The 19,769-nt window shown below is 34.1% G+C and overlaps 1 protein-coding gene across 2 annotated transcripts in view; it reads left to right on the plus strand.

The window, feature by feature from the left end:
• UHRF1BP1L (UHRF1 binding protein 1 like) overlaps window positions 1-19,769 on the plus strand; it is a 93,420-nt gene that overhangs the window by 22,249 nt on the left and 51,402 nt on the right. For both annotated transcript variants that reach the window (XM_032493559.1, XM_032493558.1), the window contains 3 exons: window positions 17,086-17,248; window positions 18,477-18,515; window positions 19,625-19,716. In XM_032493559.1, coding sequence (XP_032349450.1) covers window positions 17,186-17,248; window positions 18,477-18,515; window positions 19,625-19,716 — 194 coding nt within the window. In that variant the 5' untranslated portion in view covers window positions 17,086-17,185. The remainder of the gene's footprint in view (window positions 1-17,085; window positions 17,249-18,476; window positions 18,516-19,624; window positions 19,717-19,769) is intronic.

Raw genomic sequence — 19,769 nt, forward strand, 5'->3', positions numbered from 1 at the left:
AACTCAGTTCTGTTGGTCAAGGGTTGTTCTGTACAGATTCGAGCCTCGGAGGCTCCCACTCCGTCCCGCTGGCCTCTCGGTTGGAGAGGGGAGACCCAGCGAGCGACAGTCCTCCTTTGCCGCTCCCTCCCTGCGGGACCCGTCCCACTCTGTTTTGCCTTTTCTTCTTTCTTTTTTCCTTTTCTCCTACCAGATTTTTGGCGTCTCTATCTTTTGAAGAGGACGATGTTCTGTAGGAGTTCCGCAGGTGCTCTGGTTGGCTGAGTGGGTCTGTGGATGTGAGTCTTGGTGCATTTGTGGGAGAGGGTGAGCTACCAGCGTCCTTCTGCTCTGCCATCTTGGCCTCCCCCCCCCCCCCCCCCCCGCCACCGCCACCGCCACCGCCACCCCTACCCCGGGATTATTGTTTTCTTGTTTCTAGTACCTGCCCCTGGTGGATGAGGCTGGACTAGAGACTTATGCAGATTTCTTGGCAGGAGTAGCAGTGCCTGCCCACTGCTGGGTGAAGCTTGGTCCTGGCCCTCTGGTGGGTAGGGCCATATCTAGGGCCTTGTGTCTAGAGGCATTTGTGGCTCAGGAAGTCTGCTGATGGGTCAGGCTTTGTTCCCACCTAGTATGTTGTTTGGCCTGGGACTTCCCAGCCCTTAAGCCTATAGGCTGTTGGGCAGGGCTAGGTCTTGGGTGCTAATGATCCAGTCAAGATGTCAGCCTCCAGGATAGCTCATGTAGATGAACACTCCCAGAATGTCTCCTACCAGCTTTTATGTCCCCTGGGTGAGCTGCAGCCTTCTGCTGCCTCCCCAGGAGACCCTCAAACCAGCAGGCAGGTCTGGCCAGGTTCCTATGAAATCATTGCCTCTGCCCTGGGACCTGGTGTACATGCAAGATTCTGTGTATGCTTCCCAAGAGAATGAAGTCTCTGTTTCTCTAAGTCCTGTGGAGCTCCTGGAGTTAACCCCACCTGGCCTTCAAACCCAGATGTCCTGAGGTTTCCTCTTCTTTCCAATGCTGGAACCCTGGGCTAGGGGCCTGACATGGGGCTCAGAACTCTCCTGTGGGAGGGCCTGTGTGACTTAATTATTCTTCAGCTTGTCACCCCAGAGGGTTTGGGGCCTGATTATATTGTGAGCATACCCTTCCTAATGTCCCGCTGTGGTTCCTTCTTTATATTTCCAGTTGAAGATTTTTTTTTTCTTGCTAGGTTCCAGTATTTTATTTTTTCCAATGATTGTTTAGCAGTCAGTATTGAACCCAGGACCTCATGCATGCTAATAAGCATGTGCTCTACCACTTGACCTATACCCTCCCCGGATTTAGAGTTAATTTTTTATTTATGGTGTGAGATAAGTGTCCAGGGTTCTTTTTTTTGGGGGGGTAGGGGGATTGTTTTTGGGTTTTTTGGTTCTTTTTTTTTTTTTTTTTTCATATGGCTATACAGTTGTTCCAATACAATTTATTGAAAATATCTTTTTCTCATTGAATTGATTTTGCATCTCTGTTGAAAACCAGCTGACTATAAATTTGGGTCTATTTCAAGACTCTATTTTGTTCTGTGATCATTTGTCTGTCTTTACACCAGTATCAGACTGTCTTGATTACGGTAGCTTTTATTTTTATTTTTTTATTTTTTTATTGAGGTATAGTCAGTTTACAATGTTGTGCCACTTTCTGGTGTACAACACAATTCTTCAGTTATACATGAATATACATATATTCATTTATTGTAGCTTTTAAATAAGTCTTGAAGTTGGTGGTACAAGGCCTCTAATTCTGTTTTTCTTTTTCGAAGTTATTTTGACATTCCAAGTCTTTTTGTATTTTCGTGTGACTTTTCCAATCAGTCATTTCTGCTGGAAAGCTTACTGGATATTTGTTTGGGAACTATAAATCTGTTTGGAGAGAATTGACATCTTAACAATGCTAAGTCTTCTGATCTTTCTACAGGTTTTATTTCTCCATTTATTTATATCTTGTTTAATTTCTCTCAGCAGTATTTTGTAATTTTCAGTATATAGGTCTTACATACCCTAAAAATTTGATACTTGTTTTACTAATGTAAATGGTACTTTAAAATGTTCAGTTTCTGATTGTTGGTAGCATTGTGGAAATACAATTGATATTTTTATTGCAGTAACTTTTTATTGAGATTAATCTTTTACATTTAGTTCAATGATTTTTAAATAAGCTTTTTTAAATTTTACAATACTTTCAGATTTGCAGAAAAGTTGTAAAGTAGTACAGAGAGCCTCACACAATACACAAAAATGAACTCAAAATGGCTTAAAAACTTAAATATGAGACAGAACACTATAAACCTAGAAGAAAACAGTGGCATAACATTTTCTGACATAAATCTTAATGATGTTCTCCTATAGCAATGGAAATAAAAGCAAAAATAAACAAATGGGGCCTAATTAAACTTATAAACTTTTGCACAGCAAAGGAAACCATAAGCAAAACAAAATGACAACGTACAGAATGGAAGAAAGCATTTGCAAAAGATGAGACTGACAAGGGCTTAATTTCTAGAGTATATAAACAGCTCACACAACTTAATAATAATAAAAACACCAAAAATGGCAGAAGACCTAAACAAGCAGTTCGCCAATGAAGACATACAAATGTCCAATGACACATGAAAAAATGCTCAATATCTCTCATTATCAGAGGAGTGCAAATCAAAACTGCAAAGAGGTATCACCTCACATCAGTCAGAATGGCCATCATTAAAAAGTCCACAAACAAAAAATGCTGGAGAGGGTGTAGAGAAAAGGGAACCCTCCTACACTGTTGATGAGAATGCAGTTTGGTGCAGCCATTAGGGGAAACAGTTTGGAGATTCCTCAAAAAACTAAAAATAGACTTACTGTATGATCCAGCAATCCCACTCCTGGGCATATATCTGGAGGGTACTCAAGTTTGGAAAGATACATGTACCCCAATGTTCATAACAGCACTGTATACAATAACCAAGACATAGAAACAACCTAAATGTCCATTGACAGATGACTGGATAAAGAAGTTGTGGTATATTTATGCAATAGAATACTACTCTGCCATAAAAAATAAAAAATAATGCCATTTGCAGCAACATGAATGGATCTTGAGATCGTCATTCTAAGTGAAGTAAGCTAGAAAGAGAGAAAAATACCATATGATAATGTTCAAGTGGAATTAAAAAAAAAGAAAAAAGAAGATGCTAATGAACTTATCTACAAAACAGAAACAGACTCACAGACAGAAAACAAACTTGTGGTTACCAGGGGGAAAAGGGGTGGAAAGGAATAAATCAGGAGTTTGAGATTTGCGAATACTAACTACTATACATAAAATAGATAAAAAACAAACTTGTTTTGTATAGCACAGGGAACTATATTCAATATCTTGTAGTAATCTATAATGAAAAAATATGAAAACAAGTATGTGTATGTATTTGTATAACTAAAACATTATGCTGTACATCATAAGTTGACACATTGTAACTGACTATACTTCAATTAAAAAAAAAAGATAGTACAGAGAGTTTTCATACACCCATATCCCATCTCCCCTATTATAACATCTTACATTAGTATGGTACATTTATCACAACTAATGGACTAATATTTATAAATTACTATTAACTGTAGCCCATATTTTATTCACATTTCCTTTATTTTTAACCTAATGTCCTTTTTTCTGTTCCAGAAACCCATTCTTAATACATTATATTTAATCATTATGTTTTTGTAGACTCCTCCAGGCTGTGAGTTTCTCAGTCTTTCCTTGTATTTGATGATGAGCTTGATTTGATGATGAGCTTGACAGTTTTTTTTTTAACATTTTTTATTGATTTATAATCATTTTACAATGTTGTGTCAAATTCCAGTGTTCAGCACAATTTTTCAGTTATTCATGGACATATGCACACTCATTGTCACATTTTTTTCTCTGTGACTTATCATAACATTTTGTGTATATTTCCCTGTGCTATACAGTGTAGTCTATTCTACAATTTTGAAATCCCAGTCTATCCCTTCCCACCCTCCGCCCCCCTGGTAACCACAAGTCTGTATTCTCTGTCTGTGAGTCTATTTCTGTCCTTTATTTACGCTTTGTTTTTGTTTGTTTGTTTGTTTTTGTTTTTTAGATTCCACATATGAGCGATCTCATATGGTATTTTTCTTTCTCTTTCTGGCTTACTTCACTTAGAATGACATTCTCCAGGAGCATCCATGTTGCTGCAAATGGCATTATGTTGTCGGTTTTTATGGCTGAGTAGTATTCCATTGTATAAATATACCACCTCTTCTTTATCCAGTCACCTGTTGATGGACATTTAGGCTGTTTCCATGTTTTGGCTATTGTAAATAGTGCTGCTATGAACATTGGGGTGCAGGTGTCATCCTGAAGTAGATTTCCTTCTGGATACAAGCCCAGGAGTGGGATTCCTGGGTTATACGGTAAGTCCATTCCTAGTCTTTTGAGGAATCTCCACACTCTTTTCCATAGTGGCCGCACCAAACTGCATTCCCACCAGCAGTGTAGGAGGGCTCCCCTTTCTCCACAGCCTCTCCAGCATTTGTCATTTGTGGATTTTTGAATGACGGCCATTCTGACTGGTGTGAGGTGATACCTCATTGTAGTTTTGATTTGCATTTCTCTGATAATGAGTGATATTGAGCATTTTTTCATGTGCCTATTGATCGTTTGTATGTCTTCCTTGGAGAATTGCTTGTTTAGGTCTTCTGCCCATTTTTGGATTGGGTTGTTTATTTTTTTCTTATTGAGTCGTATGAGCTGCTTATATATTCTGGAGATCAAGCCTTTGTCGGTTTCACTTGCAAAAATTTTCTCCCATTCTGTAGGTTTTCTTCTTGTTTTATTTCTGGTTTCCTTTGCTGTGCAGAAGCTTGTAAGTCTCATTAGGTCCCATTTGTTTATTCTTGCTTTTATTTCTTCTAGGAGAAAATTTTTTAAATGTATGTCAGATAATGTTTTGCCTATGTTTTCCTCTGGGAGGTTTATTGTATCTTGTCTTATGTTTAAGTCTTTAATCCATTTTGAGTTGATTTTTGTATATGGTGTAAGGGAGTGTTCTAGCTTCATTGTTTTACCTGCTGCTGTCCAGTTTTCCCAACACCATTTGCTGAAGAGACTGTCTTTATTCCATTGTATATTCTTGCCTCCTTTGTCGAAGATGAGTTGACCAAAAGTTTGTGGGTTCATTTCTGGGCTCTCTATTCTGTTCCATTGGTCTATATGTCTGTTTTGGTACCAATACCATGCTGTCTTGATGACTGTAGCTCTATAGTATTGTCTGAAGTCTGGGAGAGTTATTCCTCCAGCCTCTTTCTTTCTCTTCAGTAATGCTTTGGCAATTCTAGGTCTTTGATGGTTCCATATGAATTTTATTATTGTTTTTTCTAGTTCTGTGAAATATGTCCTGGGTAATTGGATAGGGATTGCATTAAATCTGTAGATTGCCTTGGGCAGTGTGACCATTTTAACAATATTGATTCTTCCAATCCAAGAGCATGGAATATCTTTCCACTTTTTAAAGTCTTCGTTAATTTCCTTCATCAATGGTTTATAGTTTTCTGTGTATAATTCTTTCACCTCCTTGGTTAGATTTATTCCCAGATATTTTATTACTTTGGGTGCTATTTTAAAGGGGATTGTTTCTTTCTTCTTCTGTTGATTTATCGTTAGTGTAAAGAAATGCAACTGATTTTTGAACGTTAATTTTGTAACCTGCTACCTTGCTGAATTCTTCAATCAGCTCTAGTAGCTTTTGTGTGGACCTTTTAGGGTTTTCTATATATAGTAGCATGTCATCAGCATATAATGACACTTTTACCTCTTTTTTTCCAATTTGGATCCCTTTTATTTCTTTCTCTTGCCTGACTGCTGTGGCTAGGACTTCCAGGACTATGTTGAATAGGAGTGGTTATAGTGGGCATCCTTGTCTTGTCCCAGATTTTAGTGGGAAGCTTTTGAGTTTCTCACCGTTGAGTACTATGCTGGCTGTAGGTTTGTTTGACAGTTTTTTAAAACAATTTTTTCTTGAAGGGCAGGGAGGTAATTAGATTTATTTATTTATTTACTTTTAAATGGAGTAACTGGGGGTTGAACTCAGGACCTCATTCATGCTAAGCATGCACATTGCCACTGAGCTACACCCTCCCCCCAATCCGACCTTGTCAGTTTTGAGTAGTGTTGGTCAGATGTTTTGTTCAGTGTCTCTCTTTGTCTGAGATTTTCCCCACTATTGGATTGGGGTTTGAGTTTTTGGCAAAAAGACCACAAAGGTAAAGTGCCATTTTTATTATGTCATATTAAGGGTTCTTACTGTCAGCATGTCTTATCGGTTTTTTTTTTGTTTTGTTTTGTTTTGTTTTGTTTTTTTCTTCCAGTTTTGAGATATAATTTACATACAGCATTGTATAAGTTTAAGATGTACAACATACTGATTTGACTTATATACATCATGAAATTATTACCACAAGTGTAGTGGACATCCATCATCTCATATACATACAAAATTAAAGAATAGGAAAAAATGTTTTTCCTTTTGATGAGAACACTTAGAATTTACTCTCTTGGGGGAAGGATATAGCTCAAGTGGTAGAGCACATGCTCAGCACCCAAGAGGTCCCATGTTCAATCCCCAGTACCTCCTCCAAGCAGAAATCAGTGAAGAAACCTTATTACCCCCCCTCAGAAAACAAACAATACAAGGATTTACTCTCTTAAAAACTTTAATGTATAAGATACAGCAGTGTTAATTATATTTTTCATGTACATTGCATCCTTAGTACTTATTTGTCTTATAATGGAAGTTTTGTACCTTTTGACTGCCTTCATTCAATTCCTCCTCTCCCTACATCCTCCATCCTTTGAAAACCACAAATCTGATCATCTATTCTGTGAGTTTGTTTTTGAAGTATAACTGACCTATAACACTGTGTTAATTCCTGTTATACAACATAATGATTTGATATTTCTACACATTTCAAAATGATCACCATGGTAAGTCTAGTTAACCATCTGTCACCATGCAGTATTACATCATTACTGACTGTATTCACCACACTGTACATTTCATACACATAACTCACTTACTTTGTAACTTTTTGTAACTGAATCTATACCGGTTAATCTTACTCACCTATTTTTCTTCTTCTCCTACTCCTCTTCCCTCTGACAACCACCTGTTTATTCTCTGTATCTATGACTCTTTCTGTTTAGTTATGTTAGTTTAGTTTGTTCATTTGTTTTATTTTTTAGACTCCACATATAAGTGAAATCATACAGTATTTATCTTCCTCTGACTTACTTCACTTAGCATAATACTCTCCATCCATGTTGTTGCAAATAGCAATATTTTAGTCTTGTTTATGGCTGAGTAATATTCCACTGTGTTTGTGCATATATCTGTATACATATGCATACATACATATATACACACACACATACATCTTCTTTAACCATTCATTTTTTTGATAAGGTACTTAGGTTGCTTCCATATCTTGACTATTGTAAATAATGCTTCAGTAAACATAAGAATGCATACATCTCTTCAATTAGTGTCTTAATTTTCTTTGGATAAATACTGAGGACTGGAATTGCCAGATCATATGGTAGTTCTGTTTTTAATTTTTTGAGGAACCTCCATAGTATTTTCCAAGGTGGCTGCACCCGTTACAGTCCCACCAACAGTGCATGAGGATTCCCTTTTCTACACATCCTCACTGTTACTTATTATTTGTGGTTTTTCTGATAAAAGCCATTCTGACAGGTGTGAGGTGATACTTCATTCTGGTTTTGATTTGCATTTCCATGATGATTAGTTATATTGAGCATCTTGTCATGTCCCTGTTGGCCATCTGTGTCCCTTCTTTGGGAAAATGTCTATTCAAATCCTTTGCCTTTTTTGAAAAAGGATTGGGTTTTTTTTTGATGTTGAGTTATATGAGTTCTTTGTCTTCTCTTATTCATTAGGCTGCTTTTTCATTTTGTTGATAGTTTCCTTCACTGTGAAAAAGCTTTTTAGTTTGATGTAGTTCCATTGTTTATTTTTGCTTTAGTTTCCCTTGCCTGAGGAGACATACCACCCAAAAATATTACTAAGACTGGTGTCAAAGAGTATACTGCCTGGTTTTAGGCTATAAGTTTTATGATTTTTTGTCTTACATTTTTAAGTCTTTATTAATCCATTTTAAATTTATTTTTATGCATGGTGTGAGAAGTTAGTCCAGTTTGATTCTTTTGCATGTGGCTGTCCAGCTTTCCTGACACCATTTCTTGAAGAGGCTGACTTTTACCCATTGTTTATTCTTGCCTCCTTTGTTGTAGATTAATTGCCTGTATAAGCGTGGGTACGTTCTTGGAGTCTCTGTTCTGTTCCAAAGTGTCTTTTTTGGTGCCAATATCATACTGTTTGCATTACTATTATCTTTGTAGTGTAGTTTGAAATCAAGAAGCGTGATGCCTCCGGCTTTGTTCTTCTTAAAATTGTTTTGGCTATTCAGGGCCTTTTGTGTTTCCCTACAAATTTTATCATTATTTGCTCTCATTTTGTGAAAAATGCCGTTGGTGTTTTGATAGGGATTGTATCGAATCTGTAGATTGCTTTGGGTAGTATGATCATTTTAACAATAGTAATTCTTCCAGTCCATGAATACAGTATATCTTTCCATCTCTTTGTGTTCTCTTCAGTTTATTTCATTGGTGTCTTATAGTTTTCCCAGAACAGGTCTTTTATCTCCTTAGTTAGATTTATTCCTAGGTATTGTATTCTTTTTGATGTGATTATAAATTGGATGGTTTTCTTAGTTTCTCTTTCTGGTAGTTTGTTGTTAGTGCATAGCAATTCAACAGATTTCTGTATATTACTTTGTATCCTGCCACGTTACTGAATTTATCGATGAATTCTATATTTTTTCCTTGTTGTCTTTAGGATTTTCTATGTATAGTATCATGTCATCTGCAAACAGTGACAGTTTTGTGCCTTCCTTACAATTTGGATTCCTTTTATTTCTTTTTCTTTTCTGATTGCTGTGGCTAGGATTTCCAATACTCTGTTGAGTGAAAGTTGTAAGAGTGGGCATCCTTGTCTCGTGCCTTATCTTAAAGGAAATGCTTTCAGCTTTTTACTGTTGAGAATGATGTTAGCTGTGGGTTTGTCATATATGGCCTTTATTATGTTGAGGTATGTTCCCTCTACACTCACTTTGTTTGAAATTTTTACCATGTTGAATTTTGTCAAAAGCTTTTCCTCCACCTTTTGAGATCATCATATGGTTTTATTCTTTGGTTTGTTAATATGGTGTATCACATTGATTGCTTTGTGGATTTTGAACCATCCTTGCATCCTTGGGTCAAATCCCACTCAGTGTCTGTGATCCTTTTAATGTTGAATTTGGTTTGCTAATATTTTGTTGAGGATTTTGTATCTATGTTCATCAGTGATATTTGCCTATGAATTTCTTTTTTTGTGACTGTCTTTGTCTGGTTTTGGTATCAGGGTGATTTTGGCCTTGTAGAATGTGTTTGGAAGCATTCCTTTCTGTGCAGTTGTTTTTGGAATAATTTCACTGGGATAGGTTTTAACTCTTCTATGTTTGGTAGACTTCACTTTTGAAGCCTGGCTCTGGACTTTCGTTTGTTGGGGGTTTTTTTTTGTTACTGATTCAGTTGCATTGCTGTCTAGTGGTCTGTTCATATTTTCTGTTTCTTCCTGATCCAGTTTTGGGAGATTGTACATTTCTAGGAATTTGTCCATTTCTTCTAGGTTGTTGGTTTTATTGGCATATAATTGTTTGTAGTAATCCCTTATGAGTCTTTGTATTTCCGTGGGGGTCAGTTGTCACTTCTTTTTCATTTCTGATATTATTGATTTGCTCCCCCCTCTTTTTTATGAATCTAGCTAAAGGTTTATCAGTTTTGTTTAAATTTTCATATAATCAATGCCTAGTTTCATTTAAGTCTTTATTTCATTTATTTCTGCTCTGATCTTTATGATTTCTTTCCTTCTACTAACTTGGGTTTTTTGTTCTTTTTCTAGTTCCTTTAGATGTATGGTTAGGTTGTTTATTTGAGATTTTGCTTGATTCCTGAGGTAAGCCTGTATCACTATAAACTTCCCTCTTATTATCGCTTTTGCTGTATCCCATGAAGTTTGGATCATTGTGTTTCCATTTTGTTTGGAGGGTTCTTTTTGGCTGCGGATGAACCCTATGGTCTTTGAAAAGATGTAATTAGGTGCAGATTAATAACTGAATGTTCTTAGTCAAAGGACTTGTCAGACTGTCAGATTTTGGGAAGTCTCCCCAGAGATACACTGTCTTGTATAACTTTAACATGTGATCTTAAGATACTATTGTTTCCAGTAAAATCAAGCAGAAGCTGTTGTTAGATTTGCTTACATAAAGATTTTGGTTCTTATAATGTCTCTTCATATGCAATGAGAACTTAATCCTTGTAGGGGCATACAGTCTTGATACTACTAGCTAGTGATTTCAATTTTTAGTTCATTTCAAGGTTTTAAGTTGGGCCCAGTTTGGGAGAATGGAACAGTGTTGGGGGAAGAAAATCTACGGTACCTTTAAGTTCTGAAATACTGGATTTGTGTTTCTTTCTCAGTTGTGCTCCTTTATTATTTATCATCTTGATCCTAAGGTAGTATGTTTTAGTTTCAAATTTCTGAAGGAGAAAATTTGATTAAATAGTCTAAATGCCTTGTTATCTAGCTTCTTGGTCAAATCAGCTGTAAGCAAGGGAGTATATTAACATGTCTTAGGTATGCAACTTTCCCCAATGTTTATATCTTTTCTCTCAGAAGAGGAAATCTGATAACCAGGCAGCCATCCTAAGAGGTGTTCATTATTAACAAGTTAATTAAATCAGATACCAATGATATTAATAATCAAATGACAGTATTGAAATAATTTATTTTCTGGGTGGTTAAAATTAACGCTATTACTTTAAGGCAGTGTTCTTAGCCTTTTTTGCTGTCCAAAAACCCCCTTTGAAAATTTAATGAAGTATCTTGGACCCCTTGAAGCCCATCCATTAACTTCAGGTTAGTGTGCCTACTTTAAACTTTTTAATTAAACAATTTAACATGCATTGTTAAATTTCCTGTAAAATCTGGTTTTTCATGCTATAGCATGAAATATTAGAATAAGAATGATTATTTCTAATTATAACTGTTATTTGAGAAAAATGTTGTCTAGTAGCAGAGCCAGTTTTTAAGTTTAGAATAGTTGGAAACCTGTTTGTATGTATTTAGTTTCAAAATATTTACATTGTTAAAAATATAAAGTTAAGCAATTAAATATACACATTCTTGTTAGAATTTATTCCATATAACACTAATTTTAAAATACAAGACACATGTTTATTTTAAAATAAGTCTTTACATGCCATAATATACATAGTAATGGAAAACTTGTGTGTTCTGAATTGTAAAAATTTAAAAAAAAATCAGTAAGAATTGTACCAATTTTTTCTTTATTATGTGGTATGACTTTTTCTGAGCAGTTGTTGTACCTTTGACATATTCAGGTCAATCAGCTTTCTCTCTTTTTATCCTTATTTTGAGTCTTTAACATGTTTACTTTGGTTTTATACAGATTTCATGCTTCTAGTCTCTCACCCCACCCCCACCTCCACCAAATAACTAATTACTCAGAAGTTGAATTCATTGACTTAGATTTCTACCATAGTTTTGGAAGTTCAGCTTTAAAATATTTATATAACTTTTAGAGCTTTAAATGATTCTTTAGTGTACTGTGAAGAATGTTTATTTCAGATAACAATTTATTATGTTTAGAATCAGGCCCGGTATCATAACCTTTCTCAGTTACAGTATTTAGTAGAATAATACAATTATCTGGAGACTTAACATGGCAGTTTAGTCCAAAGAGTCTGCAGCAACACTTAAAGCATAGGTAGACACATAGCTCTTTTATGTCTTAATGTTGTTTTGTGGTTCTTCCCTTTGTTCGCCTCGTATACACTTCCCTTTGTTCGCCTCGTGTGCTTTTTCTCTATCAATTAACTTATAACAAATGTGGCTGAAGAACCATTCTCCTGTCTCTGTTTTTGGAGGGAACATAACTATATTATTAAATGATTGGTAAACATTTGTGTAGAGCTGAAATATATGTAAATTAAAGTCTTACATATGACTAATAAAAGATAAATAATTTGGTATGTCCACTACCTACCCAGTATAAGAAACCAACTTTCTGATAGTTGTAGAGGTGACAGTTATCAATATATTTTCAGCTTTCTATTTAAAATAATAGATGAGCAACATTAATATAAGATGTTCTAAAGTTTAGCTCTAAAGCGCTGCCATTTTAAAGTCCTTTTTGGATAAGGCTGAACTTTTGATATTGCTCCAGTTAAAACTATAATCAATGCCTTCATAATTTAATCTCAATAAAAGGAGGACAGGAAAAAGAATTCTTAATTGGATATCTTTTGATTGATTCAACAAATCAATATTTTTAAAGTTTTAAAAATTGAAGTATAGTCAGTTTACAATGTTATGTCAGTTTCTGGTATACAGTGTAATAGTTCAGTCATACATACACATACATAGATTTGTTTTCATATTCTTTTTCATTATCGCTTACAACAAGATGCTGAATATAGTTCCCTGAGTTATACAGTATAAACTTGTTGTTTATCTAAAAAATTAATTTTTTTATTAAAGCATAGTTTATTTAGTGTTTTGTTAGTTTCAGGTGTACTATATATCTGTTTTATACCAGATACTTTACATATTATCTTTAATCCTCATAAAATCTTTTGAGGTTGGTATTATTTTCCGCATTTTACAGATGAACAAATTGAAGTAGAGAGCTATCACAGTAAGTGTCTTAAAGTAGAATTCAGACCTTTTTGTCTGACTTTGAGGTCCATGCTCATTGAAGATATTGTCCCTTTGGTGTGAACTAAATTGAAGATAGAACTTCTTGTGAATAACATGTTTTAATTTTTCCATCTTCCACTTTTACCAGGCCTGTCTTTTTAAGGTTCTGTAGAACTTTTGTCTTTATAAAGTTATATATATGCTCCTTATAGAATACTTAAACGTCCAGAAAAGTATAAAGACGAAGAAATAAATCTAAAATCTCACCAACCATAGGTACTATTGATATTTGAGATTTTTGTAATGCATTTTTTTAGATAATTTTATTTTTTATTTTTTTTATTTATTTTTTTTAGATAATTTTAGATAATTTTGTAATGCATTTTTTTAGATAATTTTAGATAATCACAGTGTGTAATTTTGAACGTTTAATTTTTACCAGGCATTATAGTATCATTTCTTTATATAATTGGCAACACATATTACTTGATATGTAAGTAACATAAAGTATCATAATTAAAAGGATTATTCTCCTTTGGAAGTTTAGGTACTTTGATTTTTTTCCTTTTGTAAATATCATTGAGATGAACATTCTTGTACATAGCCAGTCAAGATGTGGCCTGATTTCTCCACTAATCACCCACCTCCCTGCCCAACACTGAGGATGTATAGTCAAATGTTATGTTCATGAGTTACTCAGATTAGTTTTTGTCCATCTGTCCCTCAATCTGTCTTACCTTTCTTTCTGTCTTCCCGTTGAGTATGGTTACAATATTTTTGAATACACTTAAGTTCATTTGTTTCAGGTTGCTTTCAGTTTTAGGTGTTGCCCCTCATCTCATTGTTTCTTATTTTATTTTTTATGTATGTAGAGTATTAACATGCTTTCCAAAATCAAAACTATTAAAAGCCACCGCTCTTCCTGTGTACCCTATTTGCTGTCTTCTAATTGGGCATTTTGCTCCATCAGTTGTTTGTCCATCAGTAGTTTTTTTCTGTATCATTGCTGTCAACATGCAAGCCTGCTGAATTTTTTCTCACCTAAAAACCAACCTGATTTCTCTCTTAGGCCACTGGCCCTTTCTTCCTTAATCCTTAGTCACCTTTACTGATTTTTTTTTATATTTCCTTGTCCTCTTAGTGGTCCCTCAACACAGTCCTTGAGCCATTTTATTTTCTGTCTCCATCTCGCAATCATAAATACCATCTACAACATTGGTGATTACCAAATTTGTATTTGCAACTACTGAATGAGATTTGAATATCCAACTACCTAATTGGTATCTCCTCTTGGATATCTAATAGGCATCTCTTAATTAAACTATTCAAAGTCTAAATTCTGACCCTTAATCCCAAATTTCTTTCTTTCTGTGTCTCTTTGCCCCCATGAATGGTGGTTCTATCCTTCTATTTACTCAGACCAAAAACCTTGGAGCCGTCCTTGTCCTCAGTCTGTATTATCAAATCCTGTTGGCTTTACCTTCAGAATATGTCTAGAATTGTTCCCTTCTCACCACTTCCTAATCTTCCATCTTGATCCAAGGCAACATCTTTTCTTACCTGTATTATTGTAATAACCTCCTGACTGGCTCCTTTCTTCTGTCCATGTCCCCTTTTCATATATTCTCAATAGAATGATCCTTGAAAAATCCCTGTTCTAGTCCCCTAGTCACAATCATCCCCAGTCACTCTCACTGTTACTCAGAGAAAAGCCAGAGTCCTTAGAGTGGCTTAAATGGTCCCACATGATCTGGTCTCTGTTATTTCTCTAACTTTGTCTCCTTTCATTCCTGTCCTTGTTCATTTCCTCCAGCTCCATTGGCCTTCTTGCTATTCCTCAGACCTGCCAAGAATGTTCCTACCTCATGTTTTTGCGCTTAGCTTTCCCCGTGCCTAGAGCATTCTTTCTCCAGATATTTGCATAGCTAGCTCCTTCACTTTCTTCAGACCTTGCCCAAATGACATCTTTTTAATGAGGCTTTTCCTGTCCACTCTTAAAAATTAAAAGGTCACCTGCTTGCATCTCCTGACTTACATTTTGCTTTGTTTTTTCTCCATAGTTATCAGAATCTGACTTACTATATATTTAACTTATTTTTTAATTCTGTGTACCTATCCGCCCCAATTAAGGTCCACGAAGGAAGAGGTTTTTTTTATCTATTTTGTTCATTGTCAAATCCTCAGTGCCTGTTAAATTATAGGTATTGGTTAAAATGTATTGAATGAATGGATAAAATGCTCAGGGCCTTATGTAATCAGTCCTTCTTTGTCCTTTCAGAGTTATCTACTACTCTCCTGGCTCTCATGCTATGTTCCAGATGCTGATCTTTTTTCAGTTCTATTTTATACTGTGCTCTCTCTTGCCTCAGAAGCTTTATGTTTTATTCTCTCTACTTGGAATACTCTTTCTTTCCTGCTCCCTTCTTCTACTGCTGTTCCTTTAGATATCAGCTCAGAAGTCTGTTTCAAAGAAGCTCTGGATTAAGAACCCCTACTGTATTCTCTCCTTGTCATGCTGTTTGAACTTTGTCTCACCCACTAACTGAACACTGCACAAAGGCAGGAGCCTTGACTATACTAGTCAGTGTATGTGTCTGAATAGTGAATCCTCAATAAGTACTTATTGAATGCCAACTTCTAGCTTTAATATTCTCCCCTGAGGCAGTGGCAGATTATTCCTATATGATTAGAAATAGCCTATCAGGAAGATTCATATCATTAAATCAAACATTGGTGGTAAGTATGAAACAACCCAGCATCATTGATCAAATATGGGTTAAATGTGAACTTTGTATTGACAAAGTCAGTGTGTTGACATTTTGTGAGAAGCCATGAATTCAGATAAAATCTGGTTCAACAAATTCTGGTTTAGAGTCAGTGGAGAAGCATGTGTATATTGATTCTTATTGATATGTAGGGCATGTAAATAACCCAGTGTATTTTGGTAACTTAATATTTAATGTCAGAAGACTGGCTGATGACTCTTTTGTTAGCCAATAGTTAACTTTGTCAATAGTTTCACTTGTGAAAAAGTACTTGCTGGGTAAAGTTAGCAATTTTTAATTTTTTAAGATTGTTTTAAGAATTAAAGTAATATATATGAAAGTACTTTAAAATGCATGTGTAATTTATCATTATTATTGTCATTATTCCTGTTATCATCATTATTTGTTGTGACACTGGGCAAATAAGTTAGTTTCTCATTGTATTTACTCATTTAAAAGTAGGGATAAAAATAGTGGTGACCCTAATGGGTTATCATGAGAATTTGTAAAGCATGCATGCAAAGAGAAGAGCCTGGTACACAGTAAACCTTTGGTAAATGTTCACTACTATTTTAACTTATTATTTCCAATCTTTTAAATTTAAGAACTTTCCTTTTTAAGTCATTTTAGTGAATCTGAGGACTTTAATTAGAATTCAGGGTCCAGTCCCCTGTTTGACTTTTGGCACTTTCATTAAGCACTTTATACTTCAATTTTCTTAACTCCTGTATAAAATAAAATTATATTTGTACAGCTAATTCAGGGTTGTGAATAATTGGTATTTTTAAGAGTTTCATGTAGAAAACTTCAAAATTGGCTGCTAAATAGAACTGTATAATTTCCTTCCTCGGAGATCTTTTAGAACAAGATTTATGTACTACAATTTATTCCTGGAATGATCTGGGTCAGTTTCTAAAGCTGAGAATCACTGGATGATCCTAAATGGAGTACTGATGTCCTTTAATCATCAATCTTGACATGATGAATGACTGGTGGCACCTTTTGCTGCTACCACTTCTGAAGGGTCCCCTCATTCTTTTACCTTCCTTGTAGATTGATTAATAAAATAAGAATATCGACTTCTGTGATATAGTCTGTGGTAAAGTGAACAAAATGTGGTAGGGGATGGCTCAAAGCATTGCATAGTACTTGAAAAATAGTAGATACTATTACAGTATTTATAAATTTGAAAGGCGCTAACAGCTAAAGCTTGGGTGTATATGGTAATATGGTATTTAAAAGCATGCCAAAAATACTGTAGACTTTCTGTAACAGAGCAAAGCAATAATAACAAAACCACATTGAAAAACATGGATTAAAGTAGAGCTTATCATGTGGTTTTGTGTTTCTTAGTGATGCTTTTATACTTTTAGTGCTCTGTATATTTGTAAGAATAACTCAGGGGTACAGTAACTAACACTAAAATAAATGTCAATGTTTATTCTCTTTCAGATTTACCAAAAATTTGTCTCCTGACAAGATAAATCTAAGTACCCTTAAAGGAGAAGGTGAACTAAAGAATTTAGAGTTGGATGAAGAGGTGCTCCAGAATATGTTGGATTTGCCAACATGGCTTGCTATCAACAAGGTTTTTTGTAATAAAGCATCTATTAGGGTGAGACTTTGATATGGAAGACATTTCTGCTTTGTTTTATTTATTCAAACCTATCTTTTAAAATAAATATTTAATCTTAGATAATTCTGAAGAGAAGCATTATTAACATAATTTATAATAAAAATACCTTTGTCTAAATATTTGCATAAATGTATGCATTATAGAAGTCATATTCTAATATGTTAATTAATTTATAAGACTTTAAGTTTTATTTAAAATTTAATGTTAACATTTAAATAAAATTACTGATAGTTTATTAATAAAATAATTGGTTATATTTGGCATATATTTAAAGATTTTTTAAGGGTTTGTTGTCAAACGGGACAATTTAAATTTCAAATGAAGAGATACGACTGATAAGTTATCTTATTCTGACCATTATACTTTATTTGAAATTTTGTTCTTTTCCTCATTTGTTTCTTATTTTGAGGATTTAAAATTTTTCTTTTATTATTATTTCTACTTATTAAAACTTAGGCTTTCTTATCTTTAACTCCAATCATATGTCATATCACTTCTTTCTCTTAAAGATTAGGCTTAGTTTGAGAGTACTCAGTAGAAATACTGCATGCTAATTTGTTTCATAAAATTAAAATTGAGCTCTAAAGAAAAGATTGTGGAAAGGTTCCCATATCTTTTGATGGTCACCTTAAATTTTATTCTATCCTTCATAAACCCAAATGTCTACAGAAGCATGACATTTTTAGTGCAGGGTATGTTTGAACATTACTTACTGATATTGCTTGGCATTTAACATTAATGGTCTCACTTTTGTATTTGTTTCAAATATCTGTGAAGAGATTGGTTGGAATTCTAGAATTTAAAAAACTGTTCAGTGAACAAAACATTGATTATGCTTTGCTGGGAATTCTTAAATTATAAAAGTAAAGTGTGTTTTAAGAACTGGGGAAAAAAGATATTAAGAGAACCTGAAATTTTTATTTAAAAAGATGACCAAGAGATGCCTGGCTAGCTCAGTTGGTAGAGCATGAGACTCTTAAAAAGATGACCAAGAAAGTAAAGGTAGTAGTATTTTCTTGTGTAAAATAATTACATCTGATTTCAAGAGTATGAATAAATTGCTTAGTTTATTATTTTGCAATTTAAGAAAAAAGTCATCTGATATAATTTGGTATGTCTATCACTGTATTAAGAGAGCATCTGTGTTGATTACTGTTTTACATTTTTTTTGATTCATTTTAAAGGAAAAACATTTTTTCTTTTGTAGATTCCATGGACAAAACTGAAAACACATCCCATCTGTTTGGTAAGTTCTGCATTGCATCAGAAGTAAAGATTTATATATGTATATAATCTAACTACTTTGTTAATATTAATCTTTTGTTTCATATAAACATAATCTTCGGACTTCCCACTAGTTAGTTTCCACTTTCATTTTATTTTGATGGTACTTAGGTCTCTCAGTCCTTAAATGAAAAGTTTGAATTTTAAAATGGAAGGGTCTCTAAAGTTTTTCAGGTCTAGAATATTATGTTCTAAGTTGGTATATTTTGTTGCATTAATTTAACTCCTAATTGACATACTGTAAGATTCTTCTTTTAATAAAATTGATCCAGACTTTTTGTTTTCTGGTTTTATGGATCTAATAAATTAAATAATATGTTCTTTAATACAGTTTTCTTTTTAAGGAAAATTAAAGAAAGATTCATTCATTCCACAAATATTTATTGAACACCTCTCCTCTGCCCTGAGGGAATTTGTATTTTTATAAGAAGACTGACAATGAACAAGTACGCAAACACAAGAAGACAGTTTCCGATAATAAGTGCTGTATTAAAATGGAGAATGAAGAATAACTGGAGTTATGTTAGAGATGACTACTAAGGACATTTGATTTTTCTTCAAGAAAAAACTTAGCCTAAGAAAGTTTTTCATTATGAGAATATTTATTTTTTCACATTTCTTTTGTATTTCATATTTTTCATAGTTACGTGCTTTAAATCTCAGGTTTTAGATTAGGATAATCTTTTAGAGGTGGTTGGTTTAGTCCTGTTTATTAATAAATAATCTAATTTATCAATTAATGTACATTCTGGGATTAGCGATTATACTTTTATCAAACCTGATGATCTTATCAGTATATATCTCTTATAGTTTTTCTCTCCCATATTCCTGTAATGAGCATCGTTTTTCCACCAGCTAATAAGTGCCTTGAGAAAGGACTAAGCACTTTCTTTTTGTTTTTGTTTTTTCTATTTCTCCTTTTAGACCTTTATGGATACATTTAAAATGACTCAATTTACTTACTGTTAACTTTGCTACTAAAGAAATGAAAGAGAAAGTAGTTTTAAATATCTTGATAATATACATAAAATAAAATTTCTATTTATTATATTTTTCATGTATTTTTATTAGTCCCTGGATAAAGTAATAATGGAAATGAGTACATGTGAAGAACCACGAAACCCTAATGGCCCATCACCAATTGCAACTGCTTCAGGACAAAGGTAAGCTATTTCTATTAATCTGTACAACTGGCCAAGGGAATTTGTTTCTTTTG

This window comes from Camelus ferus, chromosome 12, assembly GCF_009834535.1.
Source record: "Camelus ferus isolate YT-003-E chromosome 12, BCGSAC_Cfer_1.0, whole genome shotgun sequence".
In the NCBI taxonomy this organism is placed as follows: Eukaryota; Metazoa; Chordata; class Mammalia; order Artiodactyla; family Camelidae; genus Camelus; species Camelus ferus.